The 15,677-nt window shown below is 40.1% G+C and overlaps 2 protein-coding genes across 10 annotated transcripts in view; one reads left to right on the plus strand and one right to left on the minus strand.

The window, feature by feature from the left end:
- ST7L (suppression of tumorigenicity 7 like) overlaps positions 1-10,843 on the minus strand; it is a 187,233-nt gene extending 176,390 nt beyond the window's left edge. For 7 of the 8 annotated variants that reach the window (XM_074188445.1, XM_074188444.1, XM_074188449.1 and 4 more), the window contains exons 1-3: positions 10,519-10,755; positions 8,359-8,441; positions 5,006-5,168 (exon numbers count right to left, since the gene is read on the minus strand). In XM_074188445.1, coding sequence (XP_074044546.1) covers positions 5,006-5,168; positions 8,359-8,441; positions 10,519-10,729 — 457 coding nt within the window. In that variant the 5' untranslated portion in view covers positions 10,730-10,755. Of the gene's footprint in view, positions 1-5,005; positions 5,169-8,358; positions 8,442-10,518 lie in introns of all 8 variants that reach the window. The other variant, XM_074188450.1, reaches the window with a different exon arrangement.
- Positions 10,844-11,039: 196 nt separating this feature from the next.
- CAPZA1 (capping actin protein of muscle Z-line subunit alpha 1) overlaps positions 11,040-15,677 on the plus strand; it is a 45,558-nt gene continuing 40,920 nt past the window's right edge. The window contains exon 1 of one of the 2 annotated variants that reach the window (XM_074188451.1): positions 11,040-11,154. In XM_074188451.1, coding sequence (XP_074044552.1) covers positions 11,116-11,154 — 39 coding nt within the window. In that variant the 5' untranslated portion in view covers positions 11,040-11,115. The remainder of the gene's footprint in view (positions 11,155-15,677) is intronic. The other variant, XM_074188452.1, reaches the window with a different exon arrangement.

The following is a 15,677-nucleotide window of genomic DNA, read 5'->3' on the forward strand; positions in this document are numbered from 1 at the left end:
GTACAGGCCTTTAAGACAGGGGGGAAAGTCATCCCATATGCCCCTCATCAGATCTTACAGAGTAGGTCCTCAGTGTGTCTCTGATATCCTAGAATAACACATCACTCCCTACCCCAGAGAACAGCAACTGGACCAACCTAGACTTTCCCACCAGAAATGTCACAAAGCCCAGCCCTACTATCTCATTCAAAGTCAGAGGAAGGATGGTAGAATGGGTAAATCATAATGAGCTATTAAGGTGATGTCTAAGTTATAAACAAAAGAGAATGACTTCAAAATATCTATAAGCTTGTCTCAGAGAAAAATATGGCTTAGGCACAAACTCAATTTGAATTCCTAGAAGAGATGAATTAAGAGCTTAAAAATGAGCTTAAAATATTTTTATAAATATACTGAGAGCACCTAGAAAAGAAATGAGAGCTATAGAAGCAAGAAATGGAAGGGATTAACAGATTGACCCAAAAAGTACAAAACCTTGCCCAAGCAACAAATTCCCTGAAAATTAGAATGGACCTAATGAAGACAGTGACTCTATAAGTCAACAGAAAAAAGTCTGAAAAAAGAGAAAATATTTAAGATAATTCATAATAAAAATAACTGACCTGGAAAACAGATCAAGGAGAAAAAAAATTTAAGAAGCATTGGACCTTGAATATTATAATTAAAAAAGGAACTTAAGACAATATATTTAAAAAATCATTTATCTTAAAACCAGAGGACAAAATGAAAATAGAAACAATTCATCAGTCACCTCCTGAAATAAAAGAAACTCTAAAAGGAAAACTTCTGGGTATATCATATCTAAAATCCAGGTAAAAGAAAAAAAAATACTGCAAGCAGTCAGAAGATAAGAATTCAGGTACAGAGGAGCAAAGTCAAGATCATACACACTTTAGCAGTCACCACAATAAAGGAGCAGAGAGCTTGGAATACAATATTCCCGAAAGAAAAGGATATGAACTTACAGCCAAGAATAACTCACCCATCAAAACTGAGTATAATGCTACAGGAGGAAGGAAGTGAGACTTTAAGGAGGACTTCTAAGCATTCCTGATTAAAAGACTAGAACTACAGAGAAACTTTGAAGTACAAACACTGGAGTGAAAAGAAACATAAAAAGGTAAACATGAATGAACAATGATAAAGGACTAAAAAACATAAACTGCTATCATTTAAACATTGGGACATGATATGTGTCTGTCCTTTGGGAAATTCAATTAGACAAGGCCTGGGTGTGATACTGTAATGCCTTATGATTCTAAGAATGAAAAGGGGAGAATAGGGTTACACTGAGGGTGGGTGGGGACAGGGTCTTAGATGAGAGGAAAGGATAAGAAAAAGGGAAAATTATCTCACATAACCAGAGAATCCAAGTTGTTTGTCCTTCATTTTTGAGGAAGACTAATGATATCCCAAATGATGTCTTGACTCCTACACCAACTGGATTTAGTAAGTCAAGGTTAGACAGTTATGAGTTTCGATGTCTCTTCCAATCATCAAAGTTCAGTGACAAGACAAAAAAAAGATGATTGGCAATGGCCTGGGAGGCAGTGGATGATCTTGGCATTTTTGATGCCTCAGCTCTCCATAATGGCTTGCTTCAGCCACCTGAAGCTGGAACAAACTATTCTTATCTACCCATTTCTCCAGCTGGTTCATAGGTTAGCCTGATTGTGGTTTAGCCTACAGGTTGAGGTTTACCCTACAGGTTGAGGTTTACTGGAATGTGGTAGCTGATCATGCTACAAGTACTTGGATCCACAGGTAAGAGTTGAGACCCAGGTAGATTCCAAAGGTAAACAAGCAGCCTGAAAAGGGCTCTGCAAGCCCCCTACCAGAGGTACTAGTCCTCCCTGAATACCCCATAACCTCAAGTAGATTTCTGTACAAAAATGCGGAGTGGGTAGAAGTAGAAATGGACACTTGAATTTCACTCTCATCTGAACTGCACAAAAAGAGAAAGAAAACACACACACACACACACACACACACACACACACACACACACACACACAAACACACGGAGTTGGATGCAAAAATACCTTTCACTAAAATGTAAAATGAAAGGGAAAGGGGAGAAAAGGGAGAGGGAATTAGAGGGAGGGATTAGTAGATTAAGGGGGGATTAGTCCTAAGCAAAACAAATTCTAAGGATGAACAAAAATTTATTATAGCTCTTTTTGAAGTGCACGGAATGAAAACCTGAGAGGGTCTTTATCCAATGGAGAATTAAGTTATGATTTTTAAATGTGAAGGAATACCATTGTGCTGAACTCTAGTCACTGACCTTATTAATGACCAACCAGGATTTCATAGTTCTAAAGATGAAACATGCTACCCACCTCTTGAACGACAATGGAGAATGATTGCAGAAAGAGAAAAATATTTTTTTTTAGAAAGTAATCAATATAATGATGATGGTCTACCTAAAGAATCCCAAGAAACCATCCAAAAAACTACTGGAAACAATTAGCAATTTTAGCAAAGTTGCAGGTTATAAAATAAACCCTCATAAATCCTCAACTTTTCTATGTATGTCTAGCAAGATACAGCAGGAAGATCTAAAAAGAGAAATCCCATTCAAAGTAACCTCAGACAATATAAAATACCTGGGAGTCTATTTGCCAAGGCAGACTCAGAAACTTTTTGAAAACAATTATAAACACTTCTCACACAAATTAAATCAGATTTAAATAACTGGGCAAATATCAACTGCTCATGGATAGATAGAACTAATATAATAAAAATGACAATTCTACCAAAACTAAACTACCTGTTTAGTGCCCTACCAATCAAAATTCCAAAAAATTACTTTTAGAAAAAATTGTAAGTAAATTCATATGGAGAAATAAAAAATCAAGAATTTCCAGGAACTTAATGAAAAGAAGTGTAAAAGAAGGGGGCTTAGCCCTACCTGATCCAAAATTATATTATAAAGCATCAGTCATCAAAACTGTTTGGTATTGGCTAAGAAATAGAGTGGTGGACCAGTGGAATAGACTAGGTGCAAAAGCAGGAGACAATCATAGTAATCTGCTGTTTGATAAACCCAAAGAGTCCAGCTATTGGGATAAAAACTCTCTCTTTGATAAAAACTGCTGGGAAAATTGGAAGTTAGTATGGAAGAAACTTAGATTAGACCAACACCTCACACCCTTTACCAAGATAAAATCCAAATGGTTACAGGATTTAGACATAAAAAACAATACTATAAGCAAATTAGAAGATCAAAGACTAGTTTACCTGTCAGATTTATGGAAAGGGGAGCAGTTTATGACTAAGGAACATCACCAAAAACCAACTAGATGATTTTGATTACATTAAATTAAAAAGCTTTTGCACAGATAAAACCACTGTAACCAAGATCAAAAGAAATGTAGTAAATTGGGAAACAAGCTTTACAACTAATGATTCTGACAAACGAATCATTTCTAAAACATACAGAGAACTGAGTCATATTTTTAAAACAAAAAGCCATTCCCCAATTGACAAATGGTCAAAGGGTATGCAAAGGCAATTTACAGATGAGGAGATCAAAGCAATCCATAGCCATATGAAAAATTGCTCTAAATCATTAATTATTAGAAAAATGTAAATTAAAGCTTCTCTGAGGTACCACCTCACACCTCTCAGACAGGCCAATATGACCAGAAAGCATAACGATTCATTGTTGGAAGGGTTGTGGGAAATCTGGAACACTATTACACTCTTGGTGGAGCTGTGAACTCATCCAACCTTTCTGGAGAGAAATTTGGAACTACGCCAAAAGGACAACAAAAATGTGCATACCCTTTGACCCAGCAATACCACTACTGGGTCTATACCCTGAAGAGATAATGAAAAAGGGCAAAAACATCACTTGTACAAAAATATTTATAGCAGCCCTGTTTGTGGTGGCAAAGAATTGGAAATCAAGTAAATGTCCTTCAACTGGGGAATGGCTTAGCAAATTGTGGTATATGTATGTCATGGAACATGACTGTTCTATTAGAAACCAGGAGGGATGGGAATTCAGGGAAGCCTGGAGGGATTTGCATGAACTGATGCTGAGTGAGATGAGCAGAACCAGAAAAACACTGTACACCCTAACAGCAACATGGGGGTGATGATCAACCTTGAAGGACTCGCTCATTCCATCAGTGCAACAATCGGGAACGATTTTGGACTGTCTGCAAAGGAGAGTGCCATCTGTATCCAGATAAAGAACCGTGGAGTTTGAACAAAGTTCAAGGACTATTCCCTTTAATTTAGGGAAAAAAAACAGATATCTTATTGTCTGATCTTGTTATCTCTTAGACTTTTTGTCTCTTCCTTAAGGATATGATTTCTCTCTCATCACACTCAATTTGGATCAACATACAACATGGAAACAGTAAAGACTGACAGACTGCTTTCTGTGGGGGGGGGAGTAAGATTGGGGGGAAAATTGTAAAACTCAAATAGTATCTTTAATAAAAAAAGTAAAAAAAATAAAGTAATATGGAAACACGTTTGGAATTGGGAGAATGAGGAAGCTTGTCATCGGAGAGTAAGAAGGATCTTAGCAGATTAAAATAAACAAAACTACACACTCGCACACGTGTGTGTGTGTGTGTGTGTGTGTGTGTGTAAAAAGTAAACTTGGGAGCTCTGATCAACAAAATGACCAGTCAAAAATCCTGAGAGCTTTGTTTTTCTTGCTTCCTCAAAATGGGGAAAAGATAAATAGGAGTGAGAGGAGGCTGAGCAGTATTTTTAAAATAAAATTCAATTTAAAAAATAAAAAAAACTAAAGAAAGTGAGAAAAAAGACACTTGTCTATTTTGTACTTAAAAAAAACATCAAGGGGCAGTTAGATGGCGCAGTGGATGGAGCACCAGCCCTGGAGTCAGGAGGACCTGAGTTCAAATTTGACCTCAGATACCTAGCCGTGTGACCTTTGGCAAGTCACTTAACCCCAAGGCCTTGCCAAAAAAAAAACAAACCCCAAAAAAACCCATCGAGATTAGATCTATTAGTCACCCACCTGACAAATTTTGCCTATTGGTATCAGCTTCCCTACCACCAGAAGGAGAACCTGGCTCCGGAACATTGTTCTCTGATCCTCCAATAAGGGGTCGCAAATGGTTTATAGATACTTGCTCAATAAATGATGTACCATACTTCCGAAAATACCACCATTCAAATATCTGTAACAAACAGAAAATAGTATTTAAGATTTGGTCACTATGAAAACAAAAAGTCAAATTGATCTTTTTCTAAAAAGTATTCCCATTTAAATATTTTTAAACCAGTTCTTGTTCTAAAAACAAAGCCAAATACAACATCTCTCAATCAAATATCTGAAACAAAGAAATATCTCCTTTGCCACAAGAATTACTTAAAAGTTTGCTACAAAAAAAGATACTTAATCAATGAAAACTTCATTCAACAACTACTTCAAGTAGTCATATTTATTTCATCCATATTTTAGCTTTTTAAAATAACATTAACACTTTTTTATATTGCACATTAGTAGTGTATATAATGTAGAAACAGCTGGATTATTTTTAAAAAACAAGAACAGTTAAAGTTCCACATTAAGCATATTTATAAAACATAAGTCACAGCTTCCCTGCATCTATAGGATAACAAAAGAAACAACTCCAAAGCAAAAATCTGTCACACACACACACACACACACACACACACGGCCCCACACCCAATACTCCAAGTATGAGAACTCCCTTCACTAGTAGATAAATCCTAAGGAGTTGTCTGAGGCACACTACGTTAAATGACCTTAATCAGCATGACACACTTAATGTCAGAATCTGGTCCTTCTTAAATCCAAGGTCAATAGTCTATAAACTATTTTGCTATCCTGCCACAAATTCTATGTATTCACATTTTAAATGATCAATTTTCTACATCTTGACTGTAAAAATTTAACTAACAACCATTCTTCTGATAAATGTGGTTTTCTTTTATTTAAAAATTACAAAAATTACAATCTACCCACAATGAAAATCACAACCATTTTTAAACTTTTTATAGAACCACAACTATATCAAGCAGATTGACCATGTCTGAAAAAATAAAATCTTCTGAAACTTCAGTAAATTTTTTTTGCTTTAATAAGTATTATTACAGATGTTTGACAAACTCTAGGTTTAAATTGTCATTTTCTGGCACATGAATTGAATTCATATAAATACAACTTCCCATCATCCTGATAGCCCAGACCAGAAAACTTGGCATCATCCTTAACTATTACTTTCTTATTCCAAATACTTGCAAATATTGTCAAATTTACCCCTAAAACATTTCCCATTGGGGCAGCGAGGTGGCACAGTGGATAGAGCACTGGCCCCAGAGTCAGAAGGACCCGAGTTCAAATATGACCTCAGACACTTAATAACTGCCTAGCTGTGTGACCCTGGGCAAGTTACTTAACCCACTGCCTTAAACAAATAAATTTTTTTTTAAATTAAAAAACATTCCCCATTTACCTTAAAACATTCCCTTCTTCTTTATTAATCTAAATACTAGGTTAAAGTCCTAGTCATTTCTTACATAGGATACTAAAATGATTTTCTAAATAGTCTCTCAATTTCTACCTCCTACATTTTATTCTTCACATAAGCTGTCAAAATAATCATCCTAATACATGTCTGTGGTCCAAACCCACAGCTATCTAAAAGTATTCAATAGTTTCCCAGTGCTTAGCAAATAAAATTCAAACATTTGAGTCTAAAGGTTAAGGTCTTCTGAAACCTAGATTCAACCTGCCCCACATATCCATACTTCAACTAAAAAGAACTACTAATCTATCCTCAAACTGTTTTCTTAGCATCAGGCCTTTTCTTCTACTTTCACCCATGGCTGGAATATATTCTCTCTTCTTCACCTGTTTAAAATTTTTCTCTTAAGAACCAGTTCAGGGGGTCACCTCCCCATGAAGTCTTTCTGGAACCCTCCTAGCCCCAAAGTGATCTTTCCCTCCTTAAATTTCTCTCTCTCTCTCTCTCTCTCTCTCTCTCTCTCTCTCTCTCTCTCTCTCTCTCTCTTTAGTTTTTTTATAGGGCAATGGGGTTAAGTGAGTTGCTCAACGTCAAGGTAATTATTATGTGTCTGAGACTGCATTTGAACTCAGGTCCTCCTGACTCCAAGGTCGGTGCTCTATCCACTGTGCCATCTAGCTGCCCCCACCTCCCTAAATTTCTTAAAGCATTCTGTGAGGACTTTTCTTTATTATAGCTTGAAACACACTTATTTGTCTTCATTTCTCAACTCTTCTACTACTTGATAAACTACGAGCAGCAAAACTGTTCAGAGTAGGAATTCAGGTTGGTTCCCTTTCTGCTCCCAGACCATAATGTTTCATGCTTTGCCTGAAAATGGCTTAATTCTACTTCTATTCTTACTGAGACAACAGGGAGCTAAATATCACTGAATGACATGCCAGTTTAGTGCCTTCCTAAGAAGGAGATAGAAACTTCTTTAAAACAAAGAACATTTCACAAGTAAAAATTATTCATGAGACATGAAAACTAAAATTTGAATGCTTCAAAGTCAGGAAAAACAAATTGTCCTTTGCCAAAATGAACTACCAATGATTTTTTTTTGATAATTACAATATTATAAAATGGTGGGTCCTACTGCTTTTAAAATATTACACTGGAAATATATTATTATATTTTTCCATAACCCAGCTCAAGCTATATAAATACAAGGAATTTTTAAACACACGGTTTTATAGAGTACTAATTTACAACACATAGAATGACAATTAAAGATATCACAAAAAACTTTGACCTTCCCTCTTTTGCATCTTTAAAAATCTACTGGTTTTAGAAATAACCTTAGGTTGTATTTCATGCATACCTAAATTTAGAACATAATAAATTTAACTTTGAATAAGTATCATGTTTTTATTTAAAGCTATTACAGAAAGTTTATTTAAATTTTCCTTCTTTTTGCATGCTAAAAACCTATTGGTTTCAGGGACAATGTTTAAATATATTTTATGCTTGCTTAACTATGAATATGATTTACCAATAATTTTATTCTGAGGCTTACATTTCCACACTTTTACCCTTGATTCTTTAATAATGCAAAAAAATGAATCAAAGTAATCGATGTATTATGATCAGCTTTTCACTTTAATTTAATAATCAGTACATTAAAGTTAATGTGAAACATCTCTTACAACTAAACAAATGCCATTATTTCTACTATAGCTGGAGAGCACCACCTAGAGAGGAGAAATAAGAGTTCACTAGGACAAGCATCCTACCCTCCTGCTTTATCTGATTTTTACACATTCACAATTTACTTTCTCATCATCTGTTTTTCAAGATTTGCACTAATGAATGCACAGCATAAATTAATACTTACAAATATTAGTCCAGATATTAGAGATGATGTCCCTGTCAGTGCCACGTAGAATTTTGGAGTCAAAGAATTTAAAAATGCTGTCACTGCAACACGAAAATAATGTCCAAGTGAAAACACATTTTGAGGCATTTAATGAAGATGAAAATATAGATGTATATAGGAATAAGAGTGATTAATACAGACAAATCTCCTTAGAAAAATGGAAATTCCAAAAGATTACTTGCAACCAACAACTTTCATGTTCTTATTACTTCTTATGCAGAATTAAAACTTAATGTTCTTAGAATTCTGTCCTTGATTTGTGAAATTCCAAAAAGTATCTAAAATCAGGAAAATGCTTGTTTTTGTGAAGGAAACCAAGAACCTTTTGGTCATATTCAATTATATTGTAAAAATTTAACTACACATCCTTTAGATATTAGTTCTACTAGAGACAAGTCACTCCTTAATTGCTTTGCTGAGGTAATGACATTACTTCAAAAAAGAATACTTGAAGTTTGACTGAGAAAATGGAGGGCATCAATCTGGAACCATTCATTCTGAGAAAATCTTTCTGAGGTACTGGTCAAAGAATCAAAACAATTGAATAACAAATGTGTCAGGAAGAACTCTGAGGATGATTTTGGCTTTGGTTCTAACCTCACACTCTAAACAATGGACTAAACATTTACTTCAGGAAACTATTTTTCTTAAATACTCTAAGTTTGAAGGACATTTTTAAAAATTAAAAATGAGTTGATAATACCAGGTTCATTCGACTTTTAACAAGTGTTTTATTCTCTGGTTGCACCATCCAATGATGTTTGCTGTTATTGTTTGCTGTTCTGCTTATTTCTTGAACTACATCACACTCCTACCCTGAGCAATGACTATAAACCAGGAAGCTCAGGGCAGCAGGAAGGAGTCTGTTCTTCCTCAAACTCCACCTCTGAGTCTGGCTCGGAGTCCTCCACTTCAGATGTCCTTCATCTTCACCAGTGTCTTCTTGCCATTTTCATTTTACCTTCATGTTCCACCTTGTATTTCAACTTATGCTTTATTACTCCAGATTATGCCCTGTTTCTAAAGGCTACGAGCAAGTCTTCCTCTTCTTTGCCTTGGCCACAGTGCCTTGGTCCAAGCCCGTGACCTATTCAGTGCTGTTGAGGGAGATTCCCTCTACTGAAAAAAGACTGGTGACCAGTTGTTCCACAGCTAAGTCTTGTCCAGGCTCACACAGCTGATTGCTTCACTTCAGTCTACTTTGGCCCTGAATCTGAAGTCTGCTCTCTAAGCAGCACCCATCCCTTACTGCCTCTTTTTTGTTTTAGTTTTTTTTCAAGGCAATGGGGTAAGTGACTTGCCCAAGGCTACACAGCTAGGTCATTATTAAGTGTCTGAGGTTGGATGTGGACCCAGGTCCTCCTGACTCCAGGGCCAGTGCTCCTATTCACTGCGCCACCTAGCCACCCCCCTTACTGCCTCTTAAAAGAGCTCCTTACAAAGCAAGAATAGAAGGATTTGGAGCTAAAAGGAAACCGGCATTATATAGGAGAAAAACTGGTCCAAGAAATGAAATGGGCGTTCAAGGCCGCAGAGGCAGGCCGGCCCTCTGCCCAGCTGTGCCGGCCCCGGGCAGGGTTCCAGCACATCTCTACCCTTGAACTGGACCTACAGGTTGCCAGACACAAACCAGAGGCCCGGGTCCCGAGCGTCAGGGCCGCATCTCCCTGGCAAAGCGCTGTGGATTTTCATCCGCTTCAGGAAACATCTCAAATTTCCCTCTGGCTAAGGGCGACTGGAACTGAAATGACGTCATTGCTTGCAGAAGAGTCAGATTTTTGCTGATGATCACCTTGTTTTTAAGCAAGGACAGCGTGCCACACTCCCCCCCATAGGGGGAGAACAATATGGACCGGGCGCCCCCAAAGCTTTGAACTTTTCTAGCTTAAGTTTAAGTTGTAAAGGGGATTCAAGTTCAAACGCAATCTCTGGGAATCTGGCCTCGCGTTGGGAATACCAAAACGTCGCCCCGGCCGGTGGGCGCGGGGGCTCCCGGCGGGGGAGGGGCCGGGCAGCCGCCTGACAATCAGCTGGGGCGGGGCGGGGCCCGGGCGCCCCCTCCTCCCCTCCCCCGCCGCGCCCCGCGCCCCGCGCCCGCCCGCCCGGCCCGCCTCTCACCCGCCGCCAGGTTCTCCCCCAGCCTCAGGGGCGCCCTCAGGGCGTAGAGCAGCGCCAGGCCGGCCAGCAGCCACAGCGAGGCGCCGGCCCCGGCCAGCCCGGCCCGCCCGGCCCGCAGGCGCCGGGCCCAGCCCGCGCGCCAGCCCCTGCCCTCGGGAGGGGGCGCAGTGGGCGCCGCCGGGGCCGCGCCGCCGCCGCCGCCGTCCGCCATCTTGCAGGTCCCGCGGGCGCTGGGGGAGCGGGCGGCGGCGGGAATGCTGGGATACCGGCGGACCCGAGGCGCCCGCAGGGGCCCTCCCTTCCGGCCCCGGGGGGCGCTGCAGGCCGCGGCTCATCCTGCGCCGAGCCCCCGCCGAGGGGCCGGCCGCGTGGTCGGGGGGGGAGGGGAGAGCCCCCCGCGCCTCGCAGCTTCGCTAAGTGCAGGGCCAAGGGCGAGCGCGGCCCGGGCCGGCGGGGACTTCCGCCCAGCGCCCTCAACAAACATGGCGCCGCGGCGCGCCCGGCTTCCGGGAGGCCCCCGCCCCCGCCCTCCCGTCGGCCCGCTTCCTTCCCGGCGTGCTTCGCGCGGACCGCCGGGCTGGGCCAGAGCAGCCCAAGATGGCCGACTTCGAGGATCGGGTGTCGGATGAGGAGAAGGTAGGGACCGGACCGCCCCTCGCCTCTCCCCACCCTCCGCCGGCGCCTCGCGGGGACCGGGGGGGCGCGACCCGCCCGGATCGGGGCCCCCCCAGAGAGGAAGGCCCGGGCGGGGCGCTCACCGGGCCGCCGCTCGGGGGGCCCCGAGCCTCCGCCGCTGCTTCGGCCGGGGGGCTCCTCTGCCTGGCACCGTCCGGAGGCGACGAGCCGTGCCGTGACGCTCGTGCCCCCTCCCTGCCCTCGGCGCCGCTCGGGCCAGTCACTTCCTGGTCGGGGGGCCTGCGCGCTGTATGTATTATTTACTTCGCTTCCCGCCCCCCGTTTTCGGGGCCCCCTCGGCTGGGGGGCGCCCGCCCGCCATTGAAAGTAAAAATGCCAGAGGCGGCGAGCGGGTCCTGCGGGGTCCCCTCGGCGGGAGGGAGTTGGGGCGCCGGTTAAAAGCGAGCCCCGAAACTTGGCCTTGGGACCGAGGGCACCGGAAGTGGGCGCGACCGACAAGTCGAGGGATCCCCAAGGCTCCGCCGGGTCCCCCGAGCCTGGCACGGCGGCCGGCCGCAGCGGGCCAGGGAAGCGGTGCCCGGGCACCGGCGCCCCTGCGGACTGCGGCGCAGCAGGCGGAGCCGGGCACCTCCGCTGCCCTTAATCGATACTCAGCAGTGTGAGGCCACAGCGCGTCCTTTTCATTTAAAATGGATTGAGAAGCAGAGACTGACCGTTTAGGGAAATGGCTTCCACCAGAGCAAATTAAAATGGCTTTGGAGATACTAGTATATACCATCTGTTTATTTTTAACAGAATATAATAAACTAGAGAAATAATTGGATATAAAGAGGCCGACAAATGTTTAAATGAATGAATGGTTATTTGTGAAAATTTGGTTGACCAGAGAAGGATCCGCTACTAGGCGGCGCAGTGGATGGAGCACCAACCCTGGAGTCTGGAGGACCTGAGTTCAAATGCAGCCTCAGACACTTAGTAATTGCCTAGCTGTATGGCCTTGGGCATGACACTTAACCCCAATTACCTTGCAAAAAAAAAATGAGCAGAATCCCTTCTGCAGGCCATCCTGCCATTTCTGGATACCTGTGGTGATAGGGAATCCCACTTTGGATAACTTTAATTTTTAGGGAATTTGTCCTTAAATGGAGACTAAATTTACTTTGTGATTTCCCCCAAGTTGCCTTGGGGACCAAACCAAATGCTTGAAGAAAGCCATGTGTTCTCTTTCCTTCTTCCCACAGTTTTCTCTAAGCTAAAGAAATAGTTACAATTCTATCAGCCTCTCCTAAGATAACATGTGTAAAAATAGTAAAATCCATAGAACTTATCTCACCTTTGAGGACTTTGAGAAACTTTTGAGAAAATCACAAGATTGTTGTAGGGTCATGGGAGATTGTTAGTAAAGTCTTAAATCTATGTCTACGTGTCTGACTAAGCCAGAATGATTGACTATCACCCTCCCTAGTCCTGAGCAACCAACTGCTTCTTAAAACCATTGAAATTGTTTTAGCTTATTTGTCTGCTATAGCATTTACTTTATTAATGTTTATGGTGCAAGTGGATAGAGCACCTGCCCTGGAGTCAGGAGTACCTGGGTTCAAATCCGGTTTCAGACACTTAATAATTACCTAGTTGTGTGGCCTTGGGCAAGCCACTTAACCCCATTCGCCTTGCAAAAGAAAAACCTAAAGTCTTATAAAACTTGCAGATCTTTTTTCACAGGCATCTATCAATGCCTTCCTCATCTTGTATTTTATAAAGTTGATTTATTGAATTCAAGTGCAAAACTTTGCATTTATCCCTAACGTTAGGATCTTTTTTGGAATTTGATTTTACTGTTTATTGTATTGACAGTTGCTCCTAACTTTGTATTAATTGAAAATTCCACAACAGATTTTAATATCAGAACTTCTTTCCATCATAAAGCATAATCCCTGTTGTCTAATAATGTCAGACTAAGCAAAATATAATTTTGGTCACTTAACTGGACACATAGACACATCCTCAGATCTCATCTTCATGATAAACTCTAAAACAAGTAGAACTGACTCAGACTAATTATATCATATACTCCTCCATTTGTGGGAATAATTGAGAAGCGACTACTATGGTTTCATTCTAACAAAACAGTATGATTTTGACTTAGATTTTTTGTATTTGCACATTGCTGGCCTTTCCCATCTAATTCAGTTTTCAAGATCATTTTGTTGTATGGCTGGGATTTTTTATTTTTGTTGTTTTTTTCTAATTCCATGTAAATTGGAATTTTTTGAGACAGTAAGAGATGAAGTTAAAGGGTAATTTAGACTCATTTGCAGAGAAAAAACTGTATTATACCAGGATGATAACTTTCATAGAGATTCTCTATTAGTTTTTGCAAGGAATGGGATTAAGTGATTTGCCCAAGATCACACAGCTAGGTAATTACTAAGTGTCTGAAACCGGATTTGAACTCAGGTCCTCTTGACTCCAGGGCTGTGCTGTATCCATTGGGCCACCTAGCTGTCTCCATAGAGATGTTCAAGAATATTTGTAGTTTGAGCTTTAGAAGCCTCTTTCTCATAAATACTGTGACTTTATGGCAAAACATTAAGCATTTTATTACATAAAATTGCTATTAATAATAACTCATTATTTTTCCCACACCAACCCTGTTGGTGAAGGTAGAAAACAGGTAATGAACACAAATTTTAATCAGTTCCTTGCAAGAGACTCTTTGTGATATGCCTTTCTCACTGATGCCTCACACAGGGCTGGCTTATCACCAAGTAGTCATTCACTAAGTCCTTTACAAGGGAGGGAACTGAAACTCAGAAAAATGATGTCCCACAGGGGCTTGTTCATAGAATGGGATTTGATTGGAGACTGAAATTTACGTTAATCTTATTTCATTGACTAGAGGAAGCACCGCAGGGAGGGCATGCTTTGTAACCAGATAAACTAAGCATCCTTTCTATGGGATATAAAAATAATTTTGTAAAAACACTTTTCTGGAGGGAAGCATGAAGTCTCGGGGGGAAAAAAACAGTTTGGGGGTCAGAAATCTCAGACCCTACACATTGAATTGAAGATTGGGTTCCAATACAGCTTCAGACACTTAATAGTTTTATGAGGCTGAACAGTCCCCCTTAACCTCTTTCTTCCTCAATTTTTTCATCTATAAAATGGGGATAATAGTGCCTTCTTCCTGGAATTTTGGTGAAGATAAACTGACATTATTTGTAAAGAGCTTTGCACACATTCCAGTGATTTCTAAATGCTACCTACTACTGTTTATAACTGTGATCTTCAGCAGTTACCAAGCCATCGAGTTTTTGTACCTGTCTTACCTAACTTTATGAAAGTCCTCTACTTTCAGTCGGCAGTAAACTGTCTACTCTGGACCAGACTTACTGTGCAAATCATTGCTAAACATTTTTAAAGTTTTGTTTGATTAGAATGTACATAATTCTTTCCACAGATGAGTCATTATTGACATTATTGTCTTGACATATAGCTCAATGTATCTGTGGCCTCACTCTAATCATAGTCATTTCAACATTTTCTTTCTATATTTAACTCTCTTCGGAGGCCAAAGAAATGGAAAAGAAAATATTATTTGGTTAGTATGTTTATGGTTAAGAATATCTTGAAGTTGATAAAAAAAATTCTTTAGATTAGACTTTAGTCTAATGTCATGTTCACAATTGTGACATTATTAAAACTGGTTTTAAAAAAAACTAAAAATTGTGAAACCTTGATTTGTTTTTCAGTTTTTCTTTAAAGGAAAATCTAAATGTTCTGATATTTCCCCTTTTGAATGTGACCCAAACTTATATTTGGTTTGTTGTAGATTGTAAATGGAGAAAGCTTAAGAGAGTTATGTTCCGTTTTTGGAGAGAGTAGAGAATATATTTTATTTTTTTATTTTGACATCAAATTGATTATCAGAGATTTCCCTCTCTGCCTTCCTTACCAAAAACCTTCCCTGATATCAAAGATTAAAAAAGAAAAAGGAAAAAACACAATTCAGCAAAACCAGAGATTGATTTTTGTAATAACACATGATAATCCTGAATATATTTTTATTACTTTTAGTCTTCACATAATTTGATTTTTCTGAAATTAGTGCTAAATATTTTCCAAAAGAATTGTAACTTGAGATAAAGACTTCTCCTTACCAAATTTGTATGCTTTATCTGAAAAAGCTAGTGAAAGCAGTGAGCCTCTTAGCTGTAATTGCTGAAGATTTTATGACTTTAACAAAAGAGGAAGTGGGCTCTTTCAAGTTCTGCATTTTTACCTGAAATGGTCATGATCTTTTCAAATAAACCAGGAAGCTGAAAGTGCAGAAATTTGCAAAACTGGTTCTAATCTTAGTCCTAAAACTGTAAGATTCTTCAATATATAAATTGTCAAAATATATGAATAAGCATTTTTCAAAAGAAGAAATGCAAACTATCAGCTATGTGAAACAATACTCCAAATCCCTAGTAATTGAAATTTAAACAACTCTGAAGTTTTGCAATTGTCATATTTACAAT

Source organism: Macrotis lagotis, chromosome 5 (genome assembly GCF_037893015.1).
Source record: "Macrotis lagotis isolate mMagLag1 chromosome 5, bilby.v1.9.chrom.fasta, whole genome shotgun sequence".
In the NCBI taxonomy this organism is placed as follows: Eukaryota; Metazoa; Chordata; class Mammalia; order Peramelemorphia; family Peramelidae; genus Macrotis; species Macrotis lagotis.